The sequence below is a fragment of the Amblyomma mixtum genome, chromosome 1 (genome assembly GCF_055824585.1).
Source record: "Amblyomma mixtum isolate Tamu chromosome 1, ASM5582458v1, whole genome shotgun sequence".
Classification (NCBI taxonomy): domain Eukaryota; kingdom Metazoa; phylum Arthropoda; class Arachnida; order Ixodida; family Ixodidae; genus Amblyomma; species Amblyomma mixtum.
Genome location: NC_143012.1, coordinates 67,460,236 through 67,485,116, shown reverse-complemented (window position 1 = coordinate 67,485,116; position 24,881 = coordinate 67,460,236). Strand labels below are relative to the sequence as shown.

Below are 24,881 nucleotides of genomic sequence, written 5' to 3'. Positions count from 1 at the left end.
TGCCAAGTTTTCCCTCTGATGCCACAACGACGACGATAAGAAGACGAAGACAACTTCGGCCACACACACAAATCTTTATTTACGTCAATCAGGGATATCTATGACCAACCGCTGCGAGTCTTACGGCGAAATTGAGTCTGTAATCACTTTTTCTCTTCTGCCGGCGGTACGCTGCTCTCCATAGAATTTACTTTGAGATCCCCATCGCTCGGCTTCCTCTATCTATTCCGATTATCCTCTCTTTCACGTCAGGCTGAAACCAGTGTGAGATTATATTCGCGACTATATGATTACGTCAGGTAGATTCCTCTGCTAGAATGAGAATTCACTGCTTTTCCTTTTCCGTATTTTTTTTGGTACAAATTCTAGTCTAAGAGGCGTAACTATCCAAATATTCCACTCCTTGTACACGAGTACGTTTGTATCCGATATGCACACTGGCCAATCCACCGTCGTGGGTATGAGCCATTAAGCTATGCACCCTGGCCAATCCCTCGCCTTGGGTATGTGCCATTAAGCCTGAGGACATCATCATCATCATTAAGCCTGAGGACATCATCATCATCTCTTCCCATGGCTACTGCAGCTGGGCGACAGCTGGGCTGCAGTCTTGCTCTCAGGAATGGATTTCAGCCCAATGTCTCCACACGACGAGATTTACCGGCGTCTCGCCGATCGGCGGCCTGCTACCGCCCCCCGCAGCCTGTATCTTGCTCGCGACAACGATTACCTCATCCTGGTGGGCTTCTTGGCCACCCTGGGGGCTGTGTTCATCGTCTTCCTCCACTACGACTTTGCTGCCACGAGACTCGTGAGGCCGTCCACCTTCGCAGTCTCCATTCCGAAGCCGCAGCAAGAGGCCGACGGTAAGAGATGCACGGGGATGGCCAATGAAATGCCAGCCTATATGGCCTAGTGCTCAGCTCCTTTGGACAATACGTAGATGACGCAAGTTCTAACCCTCTTCAGTAGTTGGTTTACTGGTTTTCTGGGCATTGACGTCCCAAAACGACTCAGGCTATGACGGACGCCGTAATGAAGGGCTCCGGAAATTTCGACCACGTGGGGTTCTTTAACGTGCAGTTTCTAACCCTCAGCAGTAGTTGGTTTACTGAGATTTGACGTCCCAAAGTGACTGAGGCTATGAGCGACGCCGTAGTGAAGGGCTCCGGAAATTTCGACCACCTGGGGTTTCTTCACGGGCTCTGACATCGCACAGTACGCGGGCCTCTAGAATTTCGCCTCCATCGAAATTAGACCGCAGCGGCCGGGATCGAACCCGCGTCTTTCGGGTCAGCATCCAAGCGCCATAACAACTGATCCACTGCGGAGCACGTCATTATTCTCACAAGGAAGATTCCGTCCACTGCGTGGCGCTGCCACTAGCAGTTATTTGTAATTACTCTTGTTTTTTGCTATGCCGCCGCGGTGTCTCAGTGGTTATGGTGCTCGGCTACTGACCCGAAAGACGCGGTTCGATCTCAGCCGCGACTGCCGAATTTCGATGAAGGCGTAATTCTAGAGGCCCGTGTACTGTGCGATGTCTGCACGTTAAAGAACCCCGGGTTGTCGAAATTTCCGGAGCCCTTCACTACGGCGTCCCTCATAGCCTGAGTCGCTTTGGGACGTTAAACCCCGTGAACCAAACGAAACCTTGTCTTTTGCTATCCATGGCCCAACTGTCGCCGTATAAGCTTCGTAACCCTTTTACTCCGTTTGCACTTCAGCTGGCCTAAGCTGAGGGTCTGCTGTGGTCATATAGCTCCGTATTTTATGTTTGTAACGACAGCCGGGCCGCATCAAAGATGTGTTACCCGGAATAAAGCGTCGTCAAATTACCTGTATATATTCTGTAGCAAAAACTTGTGTTCCGTCGCTACTCTAGCATCACGCGATCAGATAGATATTCACCCGTAGTAATGAGGCACTGCCTTCTTCCTCCGATGTTCATACGAAACTTCGAGCTAGGTTGCCCCAGTTGTGCTTAGAGACCATGTGACCTCTACGGATCATGTGGACTCGCTGGCCGTGAGATGTGCGCGCCAAAACACAAGGGAGCCGGCGCACAGCAGTCGCAGGCACTTTTTCGCACCTTATAATGACAGTAACTCTGGGTTTCTCATCTCCTTCGCAAGACAGGATATGGAATGCATTTCTAGCAAAGTTCAACCTGTAATTCGTACTGTGTTCGAATTTAGCAAAATGCAGTGAAGAGCCATGAACGCCAGCTGTAGGAGCGGGTTCGATCCCAGCCGCGGCGGTCGAATTTCGATAGAGGCGAAATTCTAGAGGCCCGTGTACTGTGCGATGTCAGTGCATGGTAAAGAACCCCAGGTGGTCGAAATGTTCCGGAGCCCTCCACTACGGTTTTCCACATAGCCTTAGTCGCCTTGGAACGTTAAACCTCATAAATCAAACCAATTAACCACGTACACCACGCGGTTAAAGGCTTGTCTGCCACAGATTTGGTCCCAGCAGAACAATGTTCAGGTTTGGTTTATTGGTTTATTGGGGTTTAACGTCCCGAAGCAACTCAGGCTATGAGAGACGCCGTAGTGAAGGGCTCCGGAAATTTCGGCCACCTGGGGATCTTTAGCGTGCACTGACATCACAGAGCACACGGGCCTCTAGAATTTCGCCTTCATCGAAATTCGGCCGCCACGGCCGGGATCGAACCCGCGTCTTTCTGGTCAGGAGCCGAGCGCCGTAACCACTGATCCACCGCGGCGAGGCAGAACAATGTTCACTGCTGCGACATTTTCCTTCGGGTTTATGCTGAGCAAAGTCACTCGTGTGCCGAGTGATCTCCAAATTCTCTGTTGCAGCAGGTTACGTCATCACGTGGGCTGCCAGGCGAGGCGTGGAGGCAACGCCCGCTGTGCACGGCCCGCCGATTCGAGCCAGGGCTTCCACAGAGGGCGGAGCGCGAGGCGCGGGCAGCCCCAAGGCTTCGCCAAAGGCTCGCGTACGACGCAACCACAGCGGCATCCTTCAGGCCACGGCTTCGCCGCCTGCTGGAGCCCATGTGTCCACAGCGTCCCCGACCGGAGTCATGTGAGCGCGACGCTTCATCACTCCAATCCGGCGTCCGGCATTTATTTATACTAACCTTGTCTTGGGAACGGCTGGAGATCAGAGTTTGTGGAAAATATCTCCGTAATATGTTCTGCTGTGCTAAGTTACTCAGGGCATGAAATGCAAAGCATGATTAGTGACGTAGACAGACAGAACAGAAAGGTGGGTCTAAAAATTGATATGCAGGAAACCAAAGTAATGTTCAAAAGCCTTGGAAGAGGACAGCAGTTTACGACTGTTAGCCAGGAGCTGGCAGTGGTAAGGGAAAACGTCTACTAAGGACTTGTAGTGACCGCAGATACAGATGACCAGAGCGAAATAACTGGAAGAATAAGAATAGGGTAGAGCGCATTTTGGCAAGTTTTTTTAGATGATGAATGGTAGTTTACCAATATCCCTAAAAAGGAAAGTATGTAACAGCAGTATCTTAGCGGTACTTACCATGGGGCGGAAGCGTGGAGGCTAACAAAGAGGGTTGAACTTCCACTGAGTAGAATGCAGCGAGATACCGAAAGGAAAGTGATAAGTGTAACGTCAGGAGACAAGAAGAGGACGGGATGGGTCAGGGAACAAACACGGGTTAATCCCGAAATCAAGAGGAAAAAATAGACTTATGCAGGGCATGTAATGCGAATTCAAGATAAGCGATGACCGTTTAGGGTAGCAGGCTGGATACCAAGGCAAGGCAAACGTACATACGAGAATGCGGCAGAAAGTTAGGTGGGCGGATGAGATTACAAAGTAAGCGGGGATACGATGGCCGCAGATGACAAAGGACGGGGTTAATTGGAGAGACACGAGAGAGGCGTTTGCCCTGCAGTGGGCTCGAGAAATGTTTTCATTTTTACTTCTACACCCAACCATCGTTGGCGACGACTAAGTGAGCGATCATACTTGGCTAGCGCTTCCTGTGTGCTCCCACCGTGGTATATTTCCTTCTAGTGTATTCATTTAGATCAATTGCTTATCATTTATAGTCTTCCCTAGTAGTATGAGTTGCTTCAAGTGAAAAACAATACATAAAGAAATAGCATGGGTTTCATTGACAACTCTGGAGTAAATGCTTCTTGTACATTCGCGAGGCAGTCCCTCGCCATCCCTTGAACCTGGCCATTTGCGAATTCGGATCCTGAACCACCACGTACTAGCCTATATGCATCCTGTAGACCAGGCCGCTCTCGCATGTCCAGGCACTGCGACGGAGCGGGTTGCGAAGCCCTGCAGGACCAGCTGGACACGCGGGTAGACCCCAACGCAAATCCGTGCGACGATTTCTATGCGCACGTGTGCGGCCGCTGGACGGCCAACCACTCGGCCACCGCGTCGGGAGAGGCGCTGGTGTCGCCGCGTACACAGCGGCTCCGACAGATGGAGCTGCGACTCATGGCCGAGTTGAAGCGCGGCACAGACGACGGGTCGTTGCGGTGGCTGGCGAGGCTGTGGGACGCCTGCCGGAAACCCGAGGCAGAGCCGCGGTCTAAGGAGGTCTGTCTGTGCCCACCTGTGCATTCATTTATTTATTTATTTATTTATTTATTTATTTATTTATTTATTTATTATACCCTCAGGGCCATTACGGCATTACAGAGGGGAGTGGTTACAAAAAATGAAATTTAACAAACAGAAGTTAATTAAACAGGCAAAGTACAAACATGACTCCTACACATACATTGTTAGCTGAGGCGTTCAGGGAAAGAAAAAAAAAGAAAAAAACATTAACACAGTATAAAATACATCCTAGTTAAACAATGTTAGCTATGACATTCTTGAATAAATGATCTTGAATTGTATCCTAGAATTGTATTCTTGAATTGTATCCTTATCAGGTTAACAGACTGCAGCAAAGTCGGTATACCCCCGTCATGTGGTAAGCAGAGCAAGTGAGGTTGCTCGCTGGGTGAAGTTAGGAGCGAGAAGGCGAAAGAACGTAGCAGTCCCGTCGTAATGCCATATGTGCACCGTCTTTCACACGGTATTAATAAAGTTGCTAGTAAGCCCTGTGTTACCCCCTTGTGTCTGTGTTTGTTTATTGGTTTATTGGGGTTTAACGTCCCGAAGCAACTCTGGCTATGAGGGACGCCGTAGTGAAGGGCTCCCGAAATTTCGACCACCTAGGGTTCTTTAACGTGCACTGACATCGCACAGCACACGGGCCTCTAGAATTTCCCCTTCATCGAAATTCAGCCGCCGCGGCCGGGATCGAACCCGCGTCTTTCGGGTCAGCAGCCGAGCGCCGTTACAACTGAGCTACCGCGGCGTTGTGTCTGTGTTTGTCGCGCTTGTGTTATTCCCAATGAATGTTTAACAACTAGCACTGTCATCTGCCTTCATCCATTTGTATCCGCCTATAATGCCTTTGTTCGTACCCTCCTGTCCCTCAGTACGCCTGTTTATCTCTGTCTCACCGCCTGTCTTTTTCGAACTGTGTACGTCTCTCTTTCACTCTTGAAACTTGGAAAACAAAAACCACCTAGGGGCAAATGATTTCACAAGGACCAAAAGAGACGAAGAGACAACGGACAGGCGCCTGTCCGTTGTCTCCTCGTCTCTTTTTGTCCTTGTAAAATTATTTGCGCCTAGATGGTTTTTCTCCCAAGTTTCAAGATGCAAAAACAACCAGCCCTTCAACATGCCTTACTGATCTCTCTCACTCTGTCCCCCCATTCGTGTCGCTATTTGTGTGTGAGTGTTTTTGCTCTGTCCGTCTCTTTCATTGTCTGTCTGCTGTCTACTTGTCTTTGTCGCTTAATCTGTCGGTACGTTTGTGTGCTTTATTACCGTGCAGAGCTTCTCTACACACATGGTTTCTTTAAAGAGTAGAGTACAACAGAAGCTCGCAGGTTTTCCACCATCTTCCGTGTCAAATAACTAACAAAGTTACCACATGCCATCTACCGCACCTCTCTCCCTATTATAAAAGTACTTTCCCGAAGTCCTTTGCAGATAAGGACTACCATGGTTACATAACCATGGAGCGCAAGTTCTCTTTAGTCCACCTGGATGATATCTTCATGAACCAGAGAGTCATTGCAGACGTATTTAGTGAGTACGTACAACACCATCGCCGTTTACTCAGGAGTAAGGCTCTGCCCCAGATATCCCACAGATGACATTTACACTTAGACATTTAGACACTTAGAATTTCCGCTTAGATTAGACACTAAGCGATAAGGCTTGGCAGATAATGGAGGGAGATAACACAGTGTATCCCTCGCCGTTTTGCGTAGGGAAACCTATAGCTCCTGCTAATGTTGCTGCATGGTGAAAGCGAAGTTAGCTATAGACAGACTTGACGATTGAAAAAGGCAACGACTTCAAAGGGTCTCTTGCCGCTGGTAGCACCACGATAGCTTACCGATGGCTGTCTTCACTGCCTGGCTGGCTGTTCCCGCAGGTATTCGACAACATCCTGGCCGAGCATGGCCTGCTGGGATTTCCCTTCAGCAGCCAGCCTACGTCCGGACAGGGCGATGGAGGCGACCTGTCATCGGCCGCGGCAAGGGTGCTGGCGCTATCCGGTATACCGGCAATTGTGGACGTACGAGTCGTTAAGGTCAGAAGACATCTGAACTAATTTAGTGTATTTGGGAAAAAGTATTCCGGAAAGCATAGCTTCGAGATTACAACACTGTGAATTAATATCCACCTCGGACCACCGCCAGCATGCAGAGAATGTCAGGACCATCGACTCTTGCACACCGTAGTGCATTCGACGCACGCGATTAATGCCATGATTATCTTAACATTTCACAGTGTATTCCAGTTTTTTTTGCTTTTTGTTCTTTTTTTCTTTTTTGTATTGCACTGTGTTGCATTTTACTGTATTAACATTGTTATTCCCTTTACTTTGTATTTCAACTGCCCCCCCCCCTTATGTAATGCCCGAAAAGGGCCTTTAAGGGTACAATAAATGAATGAATGAATGAATGAATGAATGAATGAATGAATGAATGAATGAATGAATGAATGAATGAATGAATGAATGATAGCGTCATACGCTTAGCCTTTCCTCGTGATTTTACTCTTTTCTCTAATTTTATCGACGCCTGTCCTTCCTCGGCGATTTATTCTTTTCACCACCCTCATCACAGACATGATTTGGTTGACGCGACACTTGACAGGTTTGGTGCTTGTACACCATGGAAAATCAGATTGATTCATGGAAAACTCCTTATTCAAGCGAAAGATGAATGAAGAAGTTTTTGGGTGGACCCCATAGTATGGCAATCCATGGGCAGGTGGCAGCCTGCACATGCTTGCAATGCAAAACACTCTATGGCCGCGAGGAGGTTTCGAACTCGCAGCGGCGCAAGCAGATCAGCTTCGCTGGCCACTGTATTAGACCACTACGTCATCCCCGAAATGCCATAGACCCGTGTACTGCGACCCCAGGCGGTCGAATTATTCGGAGCCCTCCACTAAGGCGTACCTCATAGACTGAGTCCCTTTGGGACGTTAGACCTTATAAAACCAAACCAATCATTGCCGCAGCAGAACAATCCGTTTGTTTAGTTCCCGGCCTCTCGTGCTGTGCATTGAATGTCGTCGTCTTTATCAGCTTCCATCTGTGCGCAGTGGATCCAGAACACACCGATATCGTCTTGCCTTCTTAATCCCAGCCTAGAACCTAAACCGAAGGGAAAAGCGAAGTGCGAGCGTACCTAATTCACATTCGGCCTATTCACGTTTAATCATCCGTCATTTATTTCGCTGTCACTCAAATTCTAACCCAAAACATGCATTCGGCAGGGGCGTCCTTCACTATCACTTTCAATATATAGGAAACAAAGGTAGCGCATCGGTTATGTGACCGGAGAGAATAGGTCGTATCATCTTGCCATATAACGTAGTCAACTGATTCGTACAAAGACGACAAACTTTCAAGAGGGTCGGACTCAGAGGGAGGAGGACACTGTAAAAATTTCTTCTTGCGTTTGCAATGACCATGGGAACAGTCCCTGTAGATTAAGTGACCTTGCTATGTGATGGCTTCCTTTCATGTCAACATCAACCTCCGTTCCTTATGAGGCTCTTGGGTGTAACAGCTACTTCTGTACAAAATTATCAGTGCCTTCCTTCGCTTTCCATCGTCGAACAGTGGCATCCCACGAAGAAGAACTCTTCCCGTGACTGGGCGTCGGCGAGACCACGGTGGCTGGCACGAATCGGAGCCCCCGAGCCCCTGTTCCGTGATTTCTCGCGCATGAGCGACGTCCACGACGAGTGGTACCTGACGGCGGCGCAAGGCATCGCCGGTCACAGGGACATGCGCGGTCTGTTCCGCGTCGAGCAGGCGCTGGTCGAACTGGCGGCACACCGGCGGGGTGCCGGCGACTACGCCCGCACTACCGTCGCCCACCTCGCCCATGCACCCCACTGGAACTGGACTCGCTTCCTCGGCGTCGTATTCAGAGGTGATCTTACTCGACTGCGTCACTATTTGCTATAGCTGGGGAGTATTAAGGCGAAAGCCTGTAATGCCTCATCGTTGTCGACAGAAGGTTGTCAGCAGAGGTGTCACGCTTTTCGGTTGGTCGAAATGGTTATGACGTCAGAGTGCGCAGATTCGCAGTAATGAGGTCACCCACGGATGCCTGACGCCCCTTTTGGAGCAGAAGACAACTAATGAAATAGTTGTCGTCCGCTTCGGCAGGGGGGGTAAGGCGTCCGTGTGTGACCACATTACATGCCTCATTACTGCGAACAGAGCCATGGATACAACCGAACTCACCGAAGCAGGGGGAAGCAAAGCGAAGCGAGCTATGAAAAGAAAAATGATAGGTGTAATGAGAGGCAGGAAGAGGGTAGAGTGGGTCAGAGAACAAACGCGGTATGGTGACATCTATAGTCGAAATCAAGAGGAAGAAATGGGCTTGGGCAGAGCCGCTGGTCCTTAACGGTGACGTAGTGGATTCCAAGAGAAGGCAGGCGTAGCGGGGGGCGGCAAAAAGTTAGGTGAGCGGATGAGCTTAAGAAGTTTGCGGAGATACGGTGGACGCAACTGGAAAAGGACAAGGTTTGTTGCCGAACTGAGTGACATGGGAGAGGCCTTTGCCTTGCAGTGGGCGTAGTCAGGCTGATGATGATGATGATCCTTCCTCATCACCACTCCGTTTCTCTTAGAACTCGGGCTTTTCTTTTTATGAGGCAAAGGCTATACGGTCCTGCTTTACAGATCCAGGTGACATTTTATATTCATTTCTCAGTTCCTGTCACCTTTCCTATCAGAGAAAAGCGTATCCACGCTGTCGCGTCGCAGGCATCGCTACGTTCGGCCGACGGACGCCGGTGCTCGTGAAAGGCGGCTCCTTCCAGCGCCAGCTGTCCGCGCTCATCTCCCAGTTCGGCCCCGTCCACCTGCTCAACTACTTGGCCTTCCGCCTGCAAGTCCGATACGCCCCTTTCCTGGAACGAAGGCCACGCTTCCTCAGGCTGGCGCAGCTCTCGGCGGCACGGCAGCCCGGATGGCGCGACGGTGACCCTCCGGATGACGTCAGCGACTTGCGATGTCTGAGACTGATGACAAGCGCAGTTCCGGAGCTCATGGCTTTCGTCTACTGGAACGGTGTCCGGCCCAGAGGTCGGAAGCGGGATCGGAGCGAGCGGGAGGCGCAGCGAGGGCGTGGCTTCCGGGACATGACCCGCCATCTGGTAGACTGGACTGTCAGGACGGCGCCCCACGAGGTAATCTGCTCAGCATCACGGTTGATGACCCGGTGTGCAAATGTCCGAAGGAGTTCTTCAGAGTATCATTATCATCATCATCATCAGCCTGTCTATGCTCACTGCAGGACAAAGACCTCTTCCATATCTCTCAAAATAACCATTTGCTATGCCCGCTGCGATGACCCGATCCCCAGAAACTTCATAATCTCATCCGCGCACCTAACATTCTGCCGCCCTCTGCTAGGCTTCCATTCACTTCAGAGTATGGTCTAGCCATATTAACAGAACCAGAACGAAGCAGCGCTCGCTAGAGCTGTGCAGACGATAGCAGGACAGGACACAGTACTGTTCGTTCCCTCCAGTGTTATACCCAGTAACTCTCATAGCGCCAAGAAAAAAGTGGGAGGGGTTTAATGTAGTTAAACCGAGTAGACGTGCGATAGCATGTGCTCATTCCTCAAATGGAGGGGGCCCTTAAGCGCTAAGTTTATGACGCCATAGCTCTTGTGAATTATAGCTTATGTATGTACAATTTGTCATTCTCTGTTTAGGATTCATAGATCGCTGCGCGTCCCCATACCCCTACCAGCGCAGTGCCGCAGCGGTTAAGCGATGCGCCACTGCACTAGCAGGTGGCTGTTTCTATCACAGCCACCGGTAGCGATTGCGCGACCCATGTTGCTCATCCAGAGCAACCTTTCGTGACTAGTTGTTTAACTGCCACCTGCCAGGGCAGGTTGTGATGACGCCACAAGGTTACGTGACCTAGGTGGCATGACAACCTCCTCCCATTGGCTACAGCTGGCGCGACACTCCTCGGAACTTACCAGAGCTTCCTTCCATTGGCTGCAGCTTGCGCGACGTTCCTCCGAAGTATCCCGAGCTTGCTCGGGTAAGCTCGGGTTTGTTCGGAGCGCTAGACAAGATGACAAGATTCTCGCTCGGGGTTGATACGTCTAGAGTAATGATTTCGCACTAATATGTCTGTAATCCGATCACAGCTTGGGCACAGCAAGAGATAAGTCGGTTTAAGATTTTGAGGAACTTGCGGCGCTGAAAGACTGCACACCAGCGTAGGACAACGGTATCTTAAATAAGGTATGGCGGGATTGTCCTTGAAAAATTCTATTAAGGATTCTTCAAAAACAGCGCAAAAAGGGCACGGACGACACAGAATTGGACGGAACAGGGCGGGACGGGGTAACGCCTATCCCGTCCAGTTCTTTGTCGTCCGTGTCCTTTTTGCGCCATGTTTTCGAAGAACTGGTACCAACTAGCCCAAACCAAGCTACTGTTAGATCTACGAAGGACGTCGAGAGGATAGTGCTTGAAAAATGTTCGCTGCTGCACCTTTCGTCACATTTCTTTTTTAGACTCATATAGCCAAGACAAAGTCTACGTTCCTATTACAGCTTGGGCGCGCCCATGGTAGGGGGCGCAGTCGGACCTCCGGTCTCCTGAGGGACATCGAGCTCTTGCGGCAGCAGCTGTTCCTACCGGAGTGGCTGCACAAACCGCCTCTGCGCATGCGCTTCGCTGAGCTTGCCTTCGCCGACGCCGAGGAGTCGCCGCTGGTCTCGTGGAGAGGATTGCTGGCCTCCCGGAAGAGGAACGCCCTGCTCAAGATCGCCGACCGGGGCTTCGAGACCTTCTGGGAGGTACGCGGACATCCAGGCGAGGTGCTCTCGGCTTATTTGAATCTCTGAGCCTTCTTTCATAACGCTAGTTAATTCTTTGTGGAAGGAGAGCAGAAGTAGGGGGACCAAACCAACTTATTCGAATATCCTCGTCAGTTATAATGCGCATTTGTCTTTTACGGAACTCTTAAAGAAACGCATCACTCCCGCAGCCTAAGTACCATTGAAAATCGGAGAGTACTCACTATGTTCCCATGAAATCAGGTTTACAAACAGCGTGAAATGATAGGGGCGCTCTGAGCAACCTCCCAAGTTGGTAGATTCGTCTAAAGCAGATTTCTGCGCCCAGTGGCCAAACAGCTCTCAAGTCGCTTGCGCCTTTGCCTGATATTTCTTGTAATTTCGATTTAATTACTCATTTTGTCGGCAATGTGTTAAGCTTAATATACGCCACCAAGCGTTCTTTCATCTTTTTGGAGCCCCAAAAGCACGTAACAGATAGCATGGAGAAAACTCATAAGTGAAGAACTGCTCGATCCCTGGCTGCGTACATTCACGGGACCACCGAGGTTTGAAATGTGTACTTGTTTTGAACAAACGCTCAGAGACAGAACTTCTCGGGTCTGACGAGGATATGAATTAAACACAAATAGTTGTGTCCGGGTATGGCTTTGAATATAAAATAATGAAGCGTCAGTGCAGTTACTTACACAACTTTTATTTTCACATACTGGAGCATTCTAATTTGGTGAATAATAAAGCGGCAAACTTATAACTAAGTTCATACTGCGGATCAGGTTTATAACAATTTGAAAAAGTGCTCTAGCATAGGTAACGAAGAACGGTCCCGTTAGCCTGTGGTGAGCACAGGGATCGTGAAGCTCAGTTAACTGTCGTTAGTATATGATGCTCACTCCTTGCTGCAGAAGGAAATAGTCGTGGTGCCACCTTCGGGTGCATTTTTTACCTCCTCAATGGCATCCTTTCGCATACCCTCGCGCATACCGACCACAAACAACGGTATTTTTTGGCTCAATATCAGGAAACAGCCACAGTTTCCGCCATTACAGGTGACGGAAACAGTTTCTGCAATGAAACTGCAGAATAGACAACCCTGCACAGTCTCGGATCAAGCGTCAGCATAGCAGCCAATGTTTTTTCACTAGCTTTCACGTTCTCCGCTCTCAGAGTGCACCGTACGGTGTCATTCACCTCGGGACGCTATTCTATTGATGTCAATGTCCCGGATATAGTTTTCAACGCGAAGGCTATGAAAACCACCGAATAGCAGTTACTCCTGCACCTACACGCTCATCCCTCCTAATTCCCCTACAGCGGCTGCGAGCCATCCCTCTCTTGTAATAAAGGCTTTATTAAATCATTCACTACTTTAGTCCGCCGAGGTGGCTCAGTGATTATGGCGCTCGGTTTTAACAGTAGCTAGTGTTGAAGCATCCAAACCATAGTAGAATCAAATCAAAATGCGCCGTGAACATTTAGTGAACATATCGCCTTGAACATTATAGTTGGTTGGCCGCGGTGGCTTAGTGGTTATGGTGCTGGGATGCTGACCCTAAAAATGCAGGTTCGATCCCGGCCGCGGTGGTTGAATTTCTTTGGAGGAGAAATTCCAGAGGCCCGTGTTCTGTGCGATGTCAGTGGACGTTAAAGAACCCTACATGTTCGAAATTTCCGGAGCCCTTCACTAAGGCGTCTCTCATGGCCTGAGTCGCTTGGGGACGTTAAACCCTGTAAATCAAACCAAACCATTCACTACTTTATTTTTCGGGCTATACGTCTCCGCTTCGCTGACGGCTGAGCGCAATTGTCGCTCACCCTCATCATTGAAATATATGAAGTATATATTTCAATATATAATGTACTGAAATAAACACCCAGTCAATGTCAAGTTCATGGCAGAACCAGTTAACCTCTACTGCATTACGACAAAGCTGTGCACGGAGTCGTCGCCATTTTGGATCATGATCACTGAACCAAGACTTGCCACAGACAAAAAAAAAAGGACAATGCTTCGGATTGCAGTCACGGGTATTCGATTTGCTGGTTATTTTCAGGTCTCATCGAATATTCGAAATGAGATGAGCCCACCTACTGGATATAAATGATCAGTCAAAAATATCCAAACATTTCGTTCGTACTCGAAATTTTCCAATATACGCACGCCGCTTAAAAGCTGAAATTAGGCTGGAACAGGGCAGACAAACTGAAACACAATGAAAAGAAGACAACCAAAACCTCTAATTTTCTGCTCGCCTGAGAACTTCGTGAGCTTTTTTTTTTTTCTTTTTCATCAGCGGTTCTATACCTCCGTTTATTTCCTAGAATGTGCCCTCCCAGCACCAGAGTGGTTATCGCGTTTGGCTGTCCCGCAAGACGCCCCAAAATTAAACCCCGACCGTACCTGCCGCAATTTGATGGAAACTGCGCACGAAAAATACGTGTTATAGAATGCCGTGTTATAGGAATTGCATATGAACTACGCGAGAGAGCCTAAATTTCAACCGCGGCTCTCTTCTACAGCAAGCATCACGCTCCTCTTGCGTCGACCCCTTTTCGACCATTTTCTCCAAAGCTTGGTAGAGATGTTCACCGACAGCAAGTCTGCACCTTTCTCTTCCTCACGGCCACATAAATCTGCAAAGTTTAATAGCTCAAGGTTTCATTTAAATCTGCAGCAGGCCATGGAACTGAGACACGAGGGACACTGGTTTACACGACATTCGCGCTCCGCACATGAGCGTCAAGTCCGTTTTCCGGGCACTACAACGTGACAGCGGCCGCGAGATTTCTTAAACAAGAGCGTCTGTCCTAAGCTCGCACATCTCGCGAATGGAGTTAATGCGGAGAACCTACATTCGCTAGAGCAGTTGGAGACTATACATCATGTCTTCCTCCTGCTTGCCGATTTCAGGGTTCAGCGCTGAGGAGCACGCCATGGTTGGACGTCGACGAAGAGTACCTAGCCGTACCACCTGGTGCTGTTGACACCAGGTACTGCCAGTTCGCGGCTTTTTATTGCGTTATCTCTAATACAGGCATTACTGAAGGTTGCGTTAGCACGAAACATGGGTGGTACCGTTGGCATACAGATTGTGGACCACCTATTTGGCGTAGAATGTTCGGAGTGGTATCAAACTATTCAGCGCTTTAAAGAGCATAAGATTACTAGTCGAATCAAAGTGTAGCTTATCATAGGGATTCGCACCGACGACCTTTGGTTCCCCAAACCGTGACTTCTCGAAAATTCAAACGTCCATTACGCCCAAACTAACTGTCGTAGGACATTCGAAGTGGTGTAAAACAATCCGTCTCCTTGCGCTGCACACGTTGGCATCAAAAAAAAAGTAGATATACGGATATAACGAAAAAATTTTACCGGATATAACGAAGATGGCTAATGACGCAATATTCGTTCGATATTGCTAACGCTCGATACTCATACGCTGCCTCAGCGTTTCGCTCTTTACTTTTTTCTGCTGATCGGCATAGCTGTTTCTTTTCAAGGGAAAATTATACAATCCGTTAGCTTTTCTCAGTAGTCATTATGAACAAACAACTATAGGCAAAGCCCAAATTTTTACAAATACTGATAAGAGCAGTAGAGCTGTCCTAGTCTGTGTTGGGGGAGAAATAATCAAGCGAAAACGAGCACTAGAGAGGAAAGCTTGAATTCCAATCGGCCCGCTTGCCTTGACAAGATGCAGGTAGCTTCTGCTGTTGGTGAATCAAGCACCCTTCCAGGAGAGTCGTCTGGAGAGCTCTGTGAATAGTTAATGGTAAATGCATCGACTAATGAACATTATTCTTTTTAATATTCTTAATAATAACAGCTGCACTGCAAGAATGCGGAGATATTAGTTGCGTGAATTTTTCATGGTTAGCTGCTTCGTCTTTCTCCCACGGCTCTAAGTTCACCAGAAAGCTGTATATTTATTTATTTATTTATTTATTTATTTATTTATTTATTTATTTATTTATTTATTTATTTGAATTTCGTGCAGCGCTGTGACAGCACAATTGCATAATTGATCCAGAATAGCACAATGGGTTCCGGCTTGAGGGTCCCATACAGCACACGCATAATCCGTGATTGATCTGGTGTTAGTAAAATATAAAAGCTCCTTAACCTTTTGAGGAGCATCCTTAAAATTCCTTTTTAAAAAAATTTAACATTCTCGACGCCTTTGTTGCTATGTATTCAACCTGTTTTCTCCACGTAATGTCAGCCGAGAAGTAAATACCAAGGTATTTATAATCCGACACTTTAGATAAAAGGTGCTCATTTAAAACATACTCCGAGTCAATTGGAGTGCGCCTGCGGGTAAAGGAAACACAGCAACATTTAGCCTCATTAAAAGACATGCTCCATTTAACGCACCATTGTTGAATGCTGTCTAGCATTTGTTGAAGGTAATCTATGTCACATGGCGCTTTAATTGAATGATACAAAACACAGTCATCGGCGTACAATCGCACCCGGCGTACAACCGCATCTTACATTGCAAGCAGCAAGAAGCTCTAACGCCTCCCACCGTTAAAAAATGTAGGGGAACTTAAGCTCTTTGTCCCTTTGATTATAATTGTTCGGCAGAAAGGACATAAGGATTGATGCTAAAGTTCGATTTATAAGTGAAATAACTTTCCACTCTCGGTGCGTCAAGACCGCGACAAGGACTCAGTGAGCAATGTTTGGATGTAAACGGCGCTGAAGCCTAGCCTCAGAGATCAGCACTTTAAAACGGTCTTGACGTAGTCGCAGTTTGTTTCTGAAAGCAGCCGCAAGCGGCGACACCTATTCTTCAATTTTTACACGTTTCGGGCTCATAACAGCGGTTTTCATTGTCATTAGAACACAGTAGTTTAGATACACACGAAATTTTTATCTTCAGTGCCCATAAATGATCCGGGAAGCTGACGGAAAGGCCATGCCATGCGCAAAGGCGTCTAACTGTGAAACATTTTGTTCGTCGGAAAGGACGTGGTGCTAAGAGGTCGCGGTAAGTGGTCGAGAGTGCATAGCCCTCGACGACTTTCCCAGGCCACTCCACCGCCCAAACGCGTTCTGTGGTCAGAGCTAGTCAGCACGGTCTCCCACCACTAGAGAGAAGGAGCGGTAACTAGATCACCCGGAGGTGGCTCAATTTTAAAATCTCACAGGATGTGATCGTAGTTGGCTCGTTGGCCGCAGTGTTTACAGTTCGGGTTGTATAGAACAGGGCAAATGTGCGCGAGGAGTGATGGGGTGCGTATCGATCTCGTCTGTAGACGACGCCACGTAACCTCTTGTCCTTTAGTCAGACTTTTTCTCCTCTCTAGTTTAAAATGATTGGTGAAATCATGATATGGGATCATAAAGTCCTTCGTGAAATTCAGGGAGCCAGACTCATCCACTACCCGGTCGACGAAACCTCTGGCTTTCTTGTGGGCTGCCTCGTTCCCCTTATTCCCCGAATAGCTTCGGACCTTATCAGTTCGGAATAATTTGGTGAGAATTTGGTGGCGTTAAGGATTTTAAGGGAGGTGTTTGTAATTCTCCATTTTGCGAAATTGTTCTCTTTCTTATTTTCCAGGTTCGACGGCCCCGCCTTCTTTGTTCACCACGTGCCCTCCCTGGGCGTTGACTTGGCTCGGCTTCTCGCGTCTCGGCTCGGCCCAACAGCCGCCCACGATCGCAGCGCCTCCCTGCGGCTGCAGCTGGACCTGCTGAGCGACTGCCTGCGTCGGCAACAGCACAGCGCGCGTCCTTCGAGCGATGCCGCTGCCCACGAGGACATGCTCGACCTGTTGGCCCTGCGGGTCGCCCTGCACGTGTTTCGCCACCAGGTGGCGCGGGGGAGCCGCCGGTGCGTAAAGCCATAGTACTGCATTGTAGTGGGATAGAGCTTAAAGTGGGATACAACTTACGACAACAGCAGGTGCTAACTCTGGCCCACTGTCCACGGCGTAGGGTATTACTCCACTCGCCAATTACAATAGTAAATGAAATGAACTTGTTAATGGTTCACTATATAAAACAAGCCAGGTAAAAAAAACCAAGAGCTTGCAACTTTTTGTCTTATGAGTATCTTCTTGTTAAGGTAACGAGAAAAGTATTAACAACGTACTACTTTTTTGTCGTGGAGGAAATCTGCGCAGCGGTCCTGATGTTGGCCGAGCTTCACTGCAGGCTTAAGTTGTATCCGACTTATTCCACAAGCCACCAGGCATGGAACAGATGCGGTTAGAGCAGCGAAAACCAGCATTTTTAGTTCGCTAAGCGGCGACCTTTTCAAGCCATTTAGCTGTCCTCTGTGACCTGCAAGGCGTACAAGGTGCTGCTTGAACGGATCGGAAACATTTATTTTTTCTCGGTAGCGTGGCTTTTTGGGCTTGTTGGTACATAGTTCCAATATACTGTAGCGCAGCAAAAGACGAAGACACAAGAGACGAGAGACGAACAACACGAGCGCTAACTTCCAACAGATTTTAATCTCCTGAAGCATCACATTTATACGCCAGAAAACAGTAATCACATGTGCGAACAGTATCAATTCCTCAGAAAAACAAGCTCTTTATCTGAGAGGAGAATGGAAGGTGTGCTTACACACGAGCATCCTGACCTATTTATCTTTTCAGCTTCGATGATTTCTCGCGTTACTCTTTCTCTGCTTTTTCCTATTACGACACTTTTATCAAATAAAGGCTTACAGGTTTTTGACTTGCATGCGAGAATGTGGTCAACCAGCGATCCGCCTTGCCCGTTTCTGACGTTGCGAGCGTGTTCCATTAGGCGCTCATTCAGACATCTCCCCGTCTGGCCGATATAGTGTTTCCCGCATGACAAGGGAATTTTATACACAACACCTTCATCGCACGTGACGTAGGGCTTCTGGTGCCTAGTTGCGCATCCGCGCGCTTTGTTGGTGTTTGTTTTTCCCAGTTTGCACAACGTTGGAAGTTTTTTCGGCGCCGAGAACACGACGATTGCATTCGCTCGTTGACCAATTCTTTTCAAATTGTGGGAAATCTTGTGGAGATAAGGTAATACAACAAGGTTTTTTCGTTCACGAGGAACCGGGTTTGGGTGACATTGATTTTCTGGTCTCATTTTCTTAACAAGTTTTTCGGCAACAGAAACTTGAACATGGGAGGGGTACCCGGCATTAGTCAGCCTCTTGGACTGCTCTTGAAAACTATCGGTCATCATGTGCGGACAAGATTTCTGGAGAGCATTTTGAAAACATAAATTGGCAATACCTCTTTTTACCAGTTTTGAATGAGCGGAATGATATGGCAGCATCGGCTTGTTGCTACGCGGCTGGTAGGCCCAGCATATGTGATGAGCGTGAAAGGTGAAGTTAATGTCTAAAAACCTAATAGAGTTATTGATGGGCAATTCTGATGTTAAAACAAGCGGTTTAAAATGTTCTTTCATTATAGTTAAAATGCTATGAGCCTTTGGCTCAAGTGAGCCATAGTCACACTTAACAAGAATAAAAAAGTCATCAACAAATCTAAAGACCTTGCTTACGTCCTAGCTGTCTAAGTGGCTTGAAACAGCCTTGTCAAGTTTTGATAAAAACAGATTACTCAGAATCGGCGCTATGCACGACCCGATGCATATCCCTTCTTTCTGAAGGTAGGGTTTTCCTTCCCAGTTAATGAACGTTGACTGCAAGTAAATAGCTAAAATTTCTAAAAAAACTGCTCGCCGACACACCCGCCGCGTTCTGGAAAGCAACACACCCGAACTCATCTATGCACTCCTCTACACAGCACAGCACCTTGTCGTTTGGCAGCGAGTAATATAGATCCTTAACATCCACAGAAAATGCAACAATGCTGTCATCAGAGCGCGACCGAACAAAGTCTAAAATTTCGTCAGATTTCTTAACCATGAAAGGGTCGTCAAGCGGTAAAAGGTTAAGTTTGCTTTGTAAGTACATCGAAACCGTTTTTTTGCTATGTGCCAGTTTCAGAAATTATCACCCTGAATGGTTTTTCCGGTTTATGGGTTTTTGCACTGAAAAACACGTCTAAAAAAACTTTTCGTGCATCGCCTATTTCTTTAGCCAGCTTGGTAAGGTTTAACTTTAACCTAATGGAACACGCTCGCAACGTCAGAAACGGGCAAGGCGGATCGCTGGTTGACCACATTCTCGCATGCAAGTCAAAAACCTGTAAGCCTTTATTTGATAAAAGTGTCGTAATAGGAAAAAGCAGAGAAAGAGTAACGCGCGAAATCATCGAAGCTGAAAAGATAAATAGGTCAGGATGCTCGTGTGTAAGCACACCTTCCATTCTCCTCTCAGATAAAGAGCTTGTTTTTCTGAGGAATTGATACTGTTCGCACATGTGATTACCGTTTTCTGGCGTATAAATGTGATGCTTCAGGAGAATAAAATCTGTTGGAAGTTAGCGCTCGTGTTGTTCGTCTCTCGTCTCTTGTGTCTTCGTCTTTTGCTGCGCTACAGTATATTGGAATTTTTTCTCGGTTACGCGAAAAAACTTGCCCAACAAGATACGCTTCTTTAATAGATAGCGTTAAAGGCTTCGTTGTCCACAAAATTTCATGTCGCGTTGTCGGCGCTGTCAGCGACAAATCCCGACCATAAATCTGTCATCTGATTCCCGGAGAACAACCTAGGGGGCAGGTGGGACACCTAGGTCACGCGACCTTGCGCCGTCATCACAACGTACTCATTATAGCAGGTGGCACTTAAATTAATGATTGGTCGCTCGGAAAGAGCAAAATGGGTCGCACAGGGCCATAGAGTTTCTTACTACTACCTAGAGGGAAAGCTGGCGGCGCTGCACTTCAGCCAACATGGACGCTCAAAGCATCATGGGGCGGTGAGCTACTTGTTGCGGCACAGTCGTAGTTTTTCGGAAACACAGAGTGGCAGTACTAAGGCGTTTCATTCCGAAAACGTTGCTCGTGTGTGCGCAGACGACTTTCGCGCGAACGCAGTGGGCAAAAGCCATAGTAGTGAAAACGCTTAGACACACGACGCCAATAAAAGGTATCACTTTTCCGAAATGCTATTAAAAAACCTCTTAAAGTATCTAAGCAACAACATTTTTTTTTAAACATATTTACTTTTAAAAATGCGCTTGTTAATTACGAAATATTAGTTTTTATAGTGTTCTTTACTTGGCCAATAGGAGAGCGAGTCGTCTCTTATTTTGGGCAAACTTTGCACTTAAATGCTTTTCTGCTCGTTTGTTGCAATCATTGGACAAGATATTGAATGTTAGGACGTTTGTAGTTATCAAAGAGCTTTATTTTTCTGTTATTTTGTGGCCAAAAGTTGCAGTTCCGCAACAAGTAGCTCACCGCCCCATGATGCTCTGAGCGCCCATGGTGGCTGAAGTGGTCTCGAGGGGTCTCCACGCAAACTCCCATAGACGGGCTGCCAGCTTTCCCTCTAGGTAATAGTAAGAAACTCTATGCACAGGGCCCACCGCTGGGAGCACCTGTCGCCGCAGGGCAGTGGTGCATCGCGTAACCGCTGCACCACTGCACCAGGAGCGGTACGAGTACTCGCAGGGTTCTATGAATGTAGAGAATGACGATGTGCGCATACAGGAATTAACCTATTACACTATCGCGTCATACCCTCAAGGCGGAGCTTGTGTGTCCCCTCCATTTTTTTTCAATTTTTTCTTTGCTTGCTAATTCGCGATAACCCCGCAGTCGGCTGCGTAATCAACGGAGAGGTTGAATTTGTCGCTTATAACAAGGACTCTGTAAAAGCAGATGCAAAGAGCACCACAAAAGTGATTTTTTTTTTCCTGGCAACGTTAGGCAGCCGCAGACGCACACCTCCCAAATCTGTTGGTATGTAGAGAAGGGAGATGCTCTGGAAAAAAAAAAAATCTCTGCCTCTCCCGTAAACGAGAGTAGAGTAAGCATGAAATGTTTACGGGCCTAATGTCATCTCGGTGGACACCCGAACCGCACCGTACAGGAAGGGAGGAACGCCACCACCCGTTCGACGCGATGCCTTGTCATTTGAACACAAGGTTTTTTGAGGAAAGGAAATGGCGCAGTAATTCTCTGCCATCTCGGTGGACACCCGAACCGCACCGTAAAGGAAGGGAGGAACGCCACCACCCGTTCGGCGCCTTTGAACGCAGCGCTTCTCCCCCGGATCACGTATGACAACGAAGTGTAACGTGGCATTTATGTGCTTTTTGCACGCGTTATTAGAAATCGGAAATTATAATTCCGTACATTATCAAACCCACAGCTCCACTGATATCTTGATAAACGTTGAGAAGGCACTGGCAGCAGTTATTTTTTGTCTCATTTGGAGACCAACCGGCGCTTGCATGCCGGTCGCGTAGGAGGGCTTACAGAGTCTCGTTAAATCTCGTTAAGTCTCGTACGGTGCCCGGATGTTCTCGTTTCAGAGCCCGGATGAGTGGATTTCAGTGCCCGGATGACTGGAATTCAGTGCCCGGATGAGTGCATTTCAGTGCCCGGATGACTGGAATTCAGTGCCCGGATGATGGCTCTCGGTCTCGGCATGACGTCACCACACTGCCGACAACGGGAGCTAAAAGCATTTCATGCTTAAAATGTTTGGTGACTAAGCGTTGCAGAGCACGTCGCTCTGCATTGCCCTCAGCATTGTTCTAGTTTCTAGGAACGTCAAGATATGCGAATGCGCTTTGTGCAACTTCACGTTAGTCCATGGTACGTTAGTTGGCGCATAACGGGACAAGGGACAGAGAAAGACGCGCACAACGCAGGCGCTTTCTCAGGCCCTTGTCCCGTTATGCGCTGCCTCACATACTATGGGCCACAGTAGCCGACTCGGCAAAGTTTCTAGCACTTTGCGTCCACGCTAGTCGGTTGACGTCATCGGTGCAGAAAAGAGAAAAAGAAGTTACGTGAACGAGGCATTCGTAGGAGCAGTTCTCCACTTTCGCCTGTTGCGTGAACCCTAAAGAGGGCGCTATTATAGCCCTGCGCGACAGTGCACGCCGTTCTGGATGAATCCATCCCTTATAAAACGGTCTATAGACAGTCTGACTTCTTATTGACTCTATTGACTTCCTATAGATATTGCTTTTTGTCTATTCGTAATCTATAGACAAAAGTCTACTAAAAGTGTATGGCCATAAATCTATAGATTGTCTATTGACTGTCTATGGCATTTGCATTGCCTATAGACTTTTGTCTATAGACAGTCTACAGACTTTATAGACAGAAGTCTATAGACACTCTATAGACTGTAATTTTTTTTTTTGTAAGGGATGACTCGTTACTTGTTCTGCGCAGATAGGAAAATGCAACAGCTCCTCACTTTCACACCTCTGCATTGCCTTGTTCAGTGTCCTTGGATAAATCACAAATATTAACAAACTACAGTCAAAGTCAGATATATTCAGCTCGAAGGTGATCGCAAAATTGTTCGATCTATCGCGTACTTCCATATATAAAAAATGCAGCGGACAAGCGTATCTGTAACACAGAAACAAAAATACATTGAGCCTACGCTAGTGACGTGTGTCTGGCGGAGAGGCACCGCCTGCCAGCCTGATGGCTGAGCGGCCCTTTTCCCTTTTAGTCGTCGCTAAGCTTAGCCTCCTTCGCATCGAGGCCGCAGCGGATGGGGCTTTGAAAACAGCCACTGCTTATTAATAAGGTGTCAGATCGTGTTTCCAGTAGTCTCGAAGTTTTATAATCTCATTAAAACATGGCAGAGTTGGCTTACGGAAGGCCTTCGAAAGGAGCGAGGGCCGCCTGTAAGCTTTACTAGTATAGTTTGCTTGGCTTCGTCGCATGACAGTGGTGCGACATCGAAAATGCATGCAAGAGACCGAAGACCACCCTCAAGCACAACCTATAGTACGGTACATTGTCACGTGGTTTCAATGCGCTAGCGCTGCCGGTAAGTGCCCAAGGCTGCAAAGACGACGACCCTCCTCCGCTCTCCAAAAGTGATTGAAGAGCGCTGTCACGGATCGTTCGATATATCGAACAACCGGCGAAATTGGAGCTCGGTATACTGAGGTACTTTATTATACCTTTGCTCAGAATCTTCAAAGGAATAACCAGTCTCTTTGATACAACAAATAATTCACCCAGGTTTCGGTGTAACAGAACGGCCGCCGCGGTGGCTCAGTGGTTATGGTGCTAGGCTGCTGACCCGAAAGACGCGGGTTCGATCCCGGCCGCGGCGGTTGAATTTCTTTGGAGGAGAAATTCGAGGCCCGTGTACTGTGCGATGTCAGTGCACGCTGAAGAACCCCAGGTGGTCGAAATTTCCGGAGCCCTTCACTACGGCGTCTCTCATAGCCTCAGTCGCTTTGGGACGTTAAACCCCATAAACCAACCAACCATGTGACAGAACTCGACTGCATCATGTTTGTTTTTAAATTGCAGTCACTACAACATGCATGACTACGCTTTTTTTTTTACCGCTTGCATCGAATTCTCTTGCCGAAATGTCATTGATGGAGGCACACTAAGTACATGGACATGCCCGTGGTCGCCCATCTTCGTCCGCAGGTTCCAGCTGCGTGAAGTTGGTTCGGGTTCAAACGTGACGTACAGCACAGACCAGCTGTTCTTCTACGAGTTCGCCTTGGACCGGTGCGAGGCCTACGACGAGGCCTACCTGCAACAGCGCACGGTCAACGGGCTTCGCTCGCCCGCGCCTACACTCGTCAACGGACCGCTCCGGAATCTCCGGGCCTTCGCGAGGGCCTTCAACTGCTCGCGTGGTTCGCCAATGAGTCCCAAGCTCATCTGCAAGCTCTAGGCTGCGTCGGAGCATCGTCGTGCCCAGCAGAATCCACGCGTGATAAACACACAAAATCATTAATAGATTGAATGGGACCGCGTTTGCGAAGAACGCCGTTAGTAATTATAAGGGATAAGACTCTTTGACTATGCGATAAGGATCGGCTGGTGAAGAATTAAGAGAGATTTTACGAAAACCAGTGCTTTGTACCTGCTTTTGGTTACGAGCTGGCACATATGCGTCACCATGACGTCACTTGGAAATGAAGACGTTACCCCAACAGTGCTTCTTTGCATCCATTGCTTGTCTTTTGTTTGGAGCCAATACAAAAATGGTCTATAGACAGTCTATAGACTTTTTTATACAGTCTATTGCCTTCCTGTAGATATTCCTTTTTGTGTATAGTCTATCGACATAAGTGTACTAAAAGTGCATGGCCATAAATCAATAGATTGTCTATAGACTGTCTATAGCATTTGTATTGCCTATTGACTAGCCTATAGAATTTATCTATAGACAGCCTATAGACTCTACAGACAGAACTTTATAGACAGTCTACAAAACTTTTTGTAAGGGACTGGTCCAATTGTTGCTTCGGCCACTCCTCTTCTGGTCCTGCCCGGACCGATAGTATCTCTAATAGTACCTCTTGCATAGTCAGAGCAATGCTAGTACATGTTTAAGCACTTTTCTGACCACGCGGAAACACAAGGCGCACGTACTTGGAATGCTTGGTTCAAGGAAT

The 24,881-nt window shown here is 47.9% G+C and overlaps 1 protein-coding gene across 1 annotated transcript; it reads left to right on the top strand.

Annotated features, from left to right (window-relative positions):
- Window positions 1–622: 622 nt before the first annotated feature.
- On the top strand, window positions 623–24,185 carry LOC149366599 (neprilysin-2-like). Its single transcript, XM_089571473.1, has 10 exons — window positions 623–866; window positions 2,826–3,054; window positions 4,266–4,560; window positions 6,470–6,628; window positions 8,174–8,489; window positions 9,335–9,759; window positions 11,154–11,399; window positions 14,311–14,390; window positions 16,970–17,242; window positions 23,902–24,185. The coding sequence occupies exons 1-10, from the start codon at window positions 623–625 to the stop codon at window positions 24,152–24,154; spliced, it is 2,520 nt and encodes an 839-aa protein (XP_089427599.1). The 3' UTR covers window positions 24,155–24,185.
- Window positions 24,186–24,881: the final 696 nt, after the last annotated feature.

What these genes read in the sequence shown, in the direction of transcription:
- LOC149366599 (XM_089571473.1), top strand. Translation starts at nt 623, where the DNA reads ATGGATTTCAGCCCAATGTCTCCACACGACGAGATTTACCGGCGTCTC. An exon ending in GCCGCAGCAAGAGGCCGACG is followed by an intron (nt 867 to 2,825) that starts GTAAGAGATGCA and finishes TCTCTGTTGCAG; the next exon opens with CAGGTTACGTCATCACGTGG. An exon ending in GTGGCGCGGGGGAGCCGCCG is followed by an intron (nt 17,243 to 23,901) that starts GTGCGTAAAGCC and finishes CTTCGTCCGCAG; the next exon opens with GTTCCAGCTGCGTGAAGTTG.